The sequence below is a fragment of the Sapajus apella genome, unplaced genomic scaffold, assembly GCF_009761245.1.
Source record: "Sapajus apella isolate SASKATOON/1434 unplaced genomic scaffold, GSC_monkey_1.0 scaffold20, whole genome shotgun sequence".
NCBI classification, from domain to species: domain Eukaryota; kingdom Metazoa; phylum Chordata; class Mammalia; order Primates; family Cebidae; genus Sapajus; species Sapajus apella.
The window spans coordinates 14,768,567-14,776,591 of NW_022436960.1; the positions used below are offsets into that span (position 1 = coordinate 14,768,567).

The window sequence follows — 8,025 nt, forward strand, 5'->3', positions numbered from 1 at the left end:
CCTCATCACATACTGACATGCCTTTTTATGTAACAAAAGTATCTGGGCTTTTTGATGGTGTTCACAAAAGCTTTTGACTTACCAAGGTGCCATCTGTTCCCTTTGCATGTTCCCTGTAATAATTTTTAAGTATCACTTTGTTCTTTGAAGAGGTACTTTTTCCTGGAACCAGTATAATGCCTAAACTGGGGTGATGTTTATGGTGAGAGGTATGGGTCTAGTTGTATTTTTCTGCTTATGGATATCCAGTTTTCCTGGCTCCATATATTTAAGAGGCTGTCCTTCCTCCAATGTATGTTCCTGGCACCTTATCTGGGGTAATGTCACTCCCATGAAAATGGACAAAATGATGATGCACAACACATGATGAAATAAAGCCAGATATTCTGTCTTCCTCACTGTGCCCTTTGTTCATGCTGGCCACATTCAATTCTTTATTTTGCATAGGAGAAATCTCCTTACGGTGAGTGAATGAGTAAGCGTCTGCGGACAGGTGGTGGTTTTTCTATTTAGTTTGCAAGTATTATTTGAGAAGGGAATAGGCTGACACCAAGGCTTTCCTGGAGACTGGCAGTCTGCCTGTGAATGCCAGTACCCCCGATGGCTTTTGGGAATCTATGCACATGCTATTTTGTTTTTAAATATAATATAGGCATAATTGACTTAAAAACTGAGGATTTCTTTGAAATAACTCATCCAGTCTTTTAAGACTAGATGGGTAAGAATCGAATGATACTATAGTTCTGTTAGTGATATTTCAAAATCTTCAGCAGCCACCTGCAGGATAGAGGAAAGAATTTGATAGACCTGGGTCTGATTCCTAGATCTAAAATGAGGGCCTTCATCTTACTTATATGGGAATAAATAAATGATGACACCTGCTCTGCAGGCTTCTCATTAGTCCCTTCCTCCTCCCTAGCATGTATTCACTGTTATAACCTGGTACTCACCCACAGTGGCAGCCACTGGGTGCTCAGATAACGTGGAACAGTGACTAGGGGGCTGGCAGCCCTTAGTGAGACTGCATGTGGCACAAGGCTTAGCACGGGGTTTTATATTTAGTGAGTGCTTAGAAGACACTCACAATATTGTCGTCACTCAATATTGGTGAAGCCAAGGTTTAACCCAGGTCTCTTAACTACAAATCTAGTAATTACTGTTGTATTAGACTGCTCTTAAGGAAGTTAAATCTTAAGTGGAAACTTACTATTATTGTGGAGAGTGGCCTCGACTCAGAAGTTCAGAAGTGAGACTATCTTAAGTAGGAAGTTGTTTCCTTTAAAGAAGAACCATGGCTGCAATAACAGCTACTTCTTGAGTTATGTTCCAGGTACCATAGATACTTAGTCCTCACAACGACCCTAAGAGACTAGGCAGGATTTTTATTTTATAAATGAGAACTGAGATTCAGAAAGGTTAAGCAGGTTGCATAGATGTAATGTATATTCTGAGTACCTGAGTTTATAAAAATGTCAGTAATGCAAATTGTATTCACAAAAGATTAAAAGTCTTTCCTTATTCTACTGAATAGTCCAGTTTTTACTTTCCTACTTTTTACTTTTTAAAAAAACTTTTGAGTACTACCATGAATGCACGCCTACACCTATGTATATCATACACACACACCAATTTTTTTCGATCTTTTCTAATCCCAGGTCTCTGTCAGTGGAATCGAATGGGATTATATTGCCACACAAGGACCATTACAGAATACCTGTCAAGACTTTTGGCAGATGGTATGGGAACAGGGAATTGCAATTATAGCAATGGTGACAGCAGAAGAGGTAGGTGCTCATTTCTCTTAAGTGATTTTCTCAGCCTCTGAAGAACAGTTAATGTTAATCCTCTATAATCCTGACCTTTAGAGAAAAAAGCAGGGTAGGGTTGTGGTTTTGTTTCAGATGTGCTCTGTGTGAGAAGGGCATCCACTGCTGGATCTCAAGTCATTTAACCATGCTCGTCTTTAACAGGAGGGTGGAAGGGAGAAGAGCTTTAGGTATTGGCCACGACTTGGTTCCAGGCACAACACTGTCACCTACGGAAGGTTTAAGATCACAACCCGGTTCCGCACAGACTCTGGCTGCTATGCCACCACGGGCTTGAAGATGAAGCACCTCCTTACTGGGCAAGAGAGGACCGTCTGGCACCTCCAATACACAGACTGGCCTGAGCATGGCTGCCCAGAGGACCTCAAGGGATTTTTATGTGAGTGACTTTAACTTTGTTCCCAGGACAGCTAGCTGCCTCTTGAGAGAAACATTTATGTTTCTGAAATATTTCCTTTATGTTCTCTCATATAAGCTTCAGACTTTTTTTTTGTTTTTGTTTTTTTTTTGAGATGGAGTCTTGCTCTGTCACCCAGGCTGGAGTGTAGTGGTGAGATCTTGGCACACTGCAACCTCCGCCTCCTGGGTTGAAGTGATTCTCCTGCCTCAGCCTCCTGAGTAGTTGGGGTTACAGGTGTGTGCCACCATGCCTGGCTAATTTTTGTATTTTAGCAGAGACAGCGTTTCACCATGCTGGTCAGGCTGGTCTTGAACTCGTGACGTCATGATCCGCCTGCCGCGGCCTCCCAAAGTGCTGGGCTTTACAGGCGTGAGCCACTGCGCCTGGCCCAGACTTGTTTTAACATAAAGAACACAAATGTTTTGGGGAGGCTTAACAAGAGGTTTATAAATTATGATTTGGTAGTGAGTAGAATGCCACAACTGACTCAGTACCTTCCCCATTTCATTTTGTAGATCAGAAAGTGGGCAGAGGTAGTGACTTGCTCAGGGTCACACTGTCCCTTGGTGGTTGGGTTTGATTAATTGGCACCCAGTGCTCTTTTATCTGCAGTCCTCTCAATCCGTGGAGAGAATATGAAAATTGAATCACTGATGTGATATGCCTTGATCCTTGAGTATTTTTCTATTTCATTGATTTTCCACAGCATACCTTGAAGAGATCCAGTCTGTTCGACGCCATACAAATAGTACAAGTGATCCCCAAAGCCCCAACCCTCCGTTGTTGGTCCACTGCAGTGCTGGGGTAGGAAGGACTGGCGTGGTTATTTTGTCGGAGATCATGATTGCCTGCCTGGAACACAATGAGGTGATGACTCTTACGATTGCCTGGCCTTTCTGGGTGGAAATAAGGGGGTAGGGAAGAGAGAGACATAGTGACCTAATAGCTCTTTTTACACACATTTCCTTGGACTGTGATGGCCTCCAGACATTATTAATGTTCCCCGTAAAGGGCTGTGTCTTCTTGGAGAGTCTCAGTACCAGTTAGCATATTAAAGACTGTGAGAAGTTATACGATAAATAAAGCTGATATTTTTTTTACTTACCCAGAGTTTCTCAAATTTGAGCTCAGAACCCTTTTTTCCTGTTCACATTTCAAAGAGGATTCATGCTGCCCAGAGCCCTTGCGGGAAATAGCTAGATATTGATAGCACTTAGCACACACTGTTTTTGTAGAATCTTGGTAGTTAGTGAGATATGGTAATTATGTCCAACCATACCAAGTCAGTGAGCTACACCCAGGGAAAGCTGAAGTAGTAGTCTGCATGGACATTCTATTTATAGTTAAAACGAATCAGAAAATCAGAGGTAGGCAGTCATTCATGGCTTATTTCTAGAAGACGCTAGGGTGGAAAAGAGACTGTCCATCTCCTAACCAGGTTTCTGCTAGGACGCTAGTGTCTTCCCATCCTTTCTGACACCCCGGGAACGCATTACCTTCATCACTGTTTCTCTCAACCCAGGTGCTGGACATCCCGAGAGTGCTGGACATGCTGAGGCAACAGAGAATGATGCTGGTGCAGACGCTCTGCCAGTACACATTTGTGTACAGAGTCCTCATCCAGTTCCTGAAAAGCTCCAGGCTCATCTAAGCTCCCACATTTCTTACGGGGCCAGTCATGTGAAGCGTTTACAGCTTAAAAAAAAGCGCTTGCCTAACTCATCCTTTCCCCTTGACACTTGATCCACGCAGCGCTGCACTGGGATGTAAATGGTGCAGTCGGAATGGCGGCACACTGAAGGAAACGCGCGAAGCACGGGCTGAAGAGGAGATTTCTAACCTGGGAAGGTGCTCAAGGAGGACTTGGCTTCAAGGGCCTTGCCCTGCCCGGGTCTGTCCAGTTTGCAGTACTTGCACACATTTTGGAGATTGTATTTTCGAGACAATTCTTTTACTGAAGCTATGCTGGGCAATTCTGGCAATCATTAAAGTGCATAGATTTCTATCTTAAATGAGTTTTTGATAATGGAGTTTTATTTTATGACAAATATTTAGGGATTTTCTAGTGAGAACTTTGTGTAGGTATGATCCACAGATACGAGTGGCTCCTATAACTTTGTATTTAAAAATCATGTTATCTTTTGTTATTTTTTTAAAAAACCTTGGGTTTTAATAGTTTAGTTACCAAATTGAAAACTATACTGAGAATCTTAAAAGTGTTATTTTGAAACATCAAAAACATTTTTCTATCCAGAATATTTTTTATCCTAAAAATTCGATAGAGTTGTACCTTCTCTATTTTTCAAACGGGAGCTCAACTCATTTAGATACTGAAATGAGTCAGTTCATGTAAAGTTGGGGATGAAGGCACGTTATTTAAAATATAAGAGAATAAATATTATTTTTTCAGTATTATTCATAAATTAAATGACTTGCATTTTATTGGTTGAAAATGAAGTGGAAAAACAATTGCCTAGGGTGGTTTTAAGCACTTTTTTGTTAAAAACAAATCTGAGTTTTAATATATGTGTTGCTTTGTAGATGACACAGTGACAGTGGGCACTGAGAAGTGTTCTGGGAGAGAGTGGGACTGAGTATGTAAGATGACTAGGACAAGAGTAAGTGGAGCATGACATTAAGTGCAGGATGCCTTCATCTTTGCAAAAATGCAGTATTATCTACACTCAGACCGAGGTGCTGGGATGGAGAGCAGGGGCTTGGAGTATGGGGGCTGACCCCACAGCACTGTCCCCAGGGAATTCAAGTCCTGTCATGCCAGTGACTTACTCTGTTTCCTTGGGGTTTTTCCACCTAAACCTGTATTTTTTTTTTCATAAATAAATTCAGCATTATCATTAAAAGAAGCCCTGAAGAGGGTTGTTTTTCCTTTTGGTGGAAAGGGATAGTTAATAATAGTTTTCACCTCTTCTCCCAAAAATACAGTCCAAATTTGTGCACAGCAATTGCTGTGGTATTCAAGAGGTACTTGCATTTTAGCTCCTTAATCAATCCCCTGGTCAGTGTTAGCTGTTTAGTGCCCCCTCATCCATCCCATTTAGGCACATCCCAGTAGATAGAGCCAGGCTGAGTTACAGGGGGAGAGTGTCATCTCTGGCCCAGATTAAGATGGCCTTGTCACAATGACCACTGAGTAGGTACGGATGAATGATATGTAGCCGAGGAACCCTCTCCTTTTTCCTTCTTTTTGGGCTCTTCTCACAATGGAAAGCTTCCAAAATGTCAAATCTAGGGCTGTTTCCCAAATTACACTCTTCTAGGCATCATTCTGATTCCCATGTCACTCCTAAAGCAATTTAACACACTTCCATGAGCACTACATGTGTGTTGTCAGCCACGAGACAGACTTCCTACAGAGTGTGTGTACCAGCCTAACTAACTCTGCCTTACCCAGAAGCCAGCCACCTAAGAGGAAAACAGAGGTATTAATGAAAATTGAAAGTAGGTACACTTCTCATGTAGGAACAAAATAAAAATTTTAAATACAAAATTCTTTTTAAAGTTCTTTTTAAAGAACAATAAAACTAAGTGAAAATGTTCAGAAAGAGCCCATTAGAAGAAAGGAATGAGAATTTTTTACTGGGACTATTTCCCATCTCTGGAAAAAGTGCTTCTTCCCCTCCCCTTCCCTCTCCATGGTATGTTTTTGTGAAAATGCTTTTCTATCGGGTTTAAACATTTTGAAGTAGCTTGTTGACAAGAACATATTGTAAAACAAATCTAATTAAAGAGTAATATATGGTCTACTTGTGTTCCTGTTGTAATAATTTGACAAGTAAACTTCTGGGGGCAAAATTAATGTTTAAATCTATCACTCTTAAAATGTTGCATGTTTGACATCATTTCTAAGAGCCATGTAACTTCAAACTTTTAATTGCAGTTGGTGAATATGAAAGGATTTCTGAATAAAAATCTATCATATTACTGAGCTTTGAAATAGTGTGATTTTCAAGAGCATACGAGAACATTTAAGGGTTCATAAGTTTACCGCCTCTGAAATGAGGATATTACTATCTGTCAAACTTACACAGTGCTTCATGTATCTTAGGTATCTTAGTGTCTTTTAATAAAAATTATTAAAATGTGCACTTCCATAAAAAGTAGAGTTATAACCAGTGTTTTCTACTGATCAATTTTGGTATCTCTGGCATCTGTTTTCCTGATTAGTGGCACATTTTGATGAAATGTTTTAGTTGATAGTTTTGAGCACAGAAAGTACTCACTTTTTTTTAAATTTTTTATTTTTGAGATGGAGTCTCGCTCTGTTACCCAGGCTAGAGTGCAGTGGCACGATCTTGGCTCACTGTAACCTCTGCCTTCTGGGTTCAGGTGATTCTCCTGCTTCAGCCTCCTGAGTAACTGGGATTACAGGCATGTGCCACTATGCCTGGCTAATTTTTGTATTTTTAGTGCAGATGGGGTTTCATCATGTTGGCCAGGCTGGTCTCTAACTCCTGACCTCAGGTGATCCACCCGCCTTGGCCTTCCAAAGTGCTGGGATTACAGGCGTGAGCCACTGTGCCTGGTGAGAAAGTACTCATTTTAGAATATCATTTGGAATGCTGATTGTATTATTCATTATTAATTTCTCCTGGATCATCTGTGAAGCATTCAGAAAATGCCAGAATTTAGTCTTTAAAACCCTTTGGCTGAATTACAAGTGTTTTGGGCGAGAGTAAGGCTTCTAAGGAAGCCTGTGCTTTAGAAACTTCCAGAAAGCACTGTCAAGCCAGAAGCACAGGAAGGAGGAGAGCATGGTGGTGTGAGTGATGACAGCATGACATGGCCAGCTTTTCTGTGAAGCTTTCACCATCAGAAGAGAACACTCATTTCAGATGGGTTGAGATGTTAATGTTCACAGTATTAAGAAAATTTAGGCTGGGCGCGGTGGCTCAAGCCTGTAATCCCAGCACTTTGGGAGGCCAAGGCGGGTGGATCACGAGGTCAAGAGATCGAGACCATCCTGGTCAACATGGTGAAACCCCGTCTCTACTAAAAATACAAAAACATTAGCCGGGCATGGTGGCGTGTGCCTGTAATCCCAGCTACTGAGGAGGCTGAGGCAGGAGAATTGCCTGAACCCAGGAGGCGGAGGTTGCGGTGAGCCAAGATCGCGCCATTGCACTCCAGCCTGGGTAACAAGAGTGAAACTCCGTCTCAAAAAAAAAAAAAAGAAAATTTAAATATGTGCCATACAACTACGTGTGGTAAAATAAACTGGAGGTTAGCTGCAACTTACCAAGAGCAGGTTTATTATTTGAGATTTGCATGAACAAATGGAAATAGGAATTACTATTGTAAATCAGATTCTTTTTTTGAGATGGAGTCTCGCTCTGTCACTCAGGCTGGAGTACAATGGCAGGATCTTGGCTGACTGCAACCTCCACATTCTGGGTTTAAGCGATTCTCCTGTCTTGGCCTCCCAAGTAGCTGGGATTACAGATGTACACCACCATGCCCGGCTAATTTTTGTATTTTTAGTAGAAATGGGGTTTCACCATGTTGGCCAGGCTGGTCTCAAACTCCTGATCCCAGGTGATCCGCCCACCTCGGCCTCCCAAAGTGCTGGGATTACAGGTGTGAGCCACTGCTCCTGCTGTAAATCAGATTTTTAAAGGAACTCTTTTGGATAGAAATGGAGTTGAATTTGCTTCTCCGCAAGATTTCATGTGGAACAAGCTACATCTATCCCTTTCCAGTTTTTTTTTTTTTTTTTAAAGAATCTATATTGAAGTGGGCTTTCTTTTGAGCTGAGGGATGGACATATTAAAAGTAGAGGAA

The 8,025-nt window shown here is 41.5% G+C and overlaps 1 protein-coding gene across 1 annotated transcript in view; it reads left to right on the forward strand.

The window, feature by feature from the left end:
- The window catches only part of PTPN21 (protein tyrosine phosphatase non-receptor type 21), an 88,181-nt gene extending 82,008 nt beyond the window's left edge, over positions 1-6,173 (forward strand). Inside the window, exons 16-19 of the mRNA XM_032287685.1 lie at positions 1,656-1,784; positions 1,971-2,205; positions 2,933-3,093; positions 3,749-6,173. Of these exons, the coding sequence (XP_032143576.1) occupies positions 1,656-1,784; positions 1,971-2,205; positions 2,933-3,093; positions 3,749-3,877 (654 nt within the window). The 3' untranslated portion in view covers positions 3,878-6,173. The remainder of the gene's footprint in view (positions 1-1,655; positions 1,785-1,970; positions 2,206-2,932; positions 3,094-3,748) is intronic.
- The last annotated feature ends 1,852 nt before the right edge of the window (positions 6,174-8,025 follow it).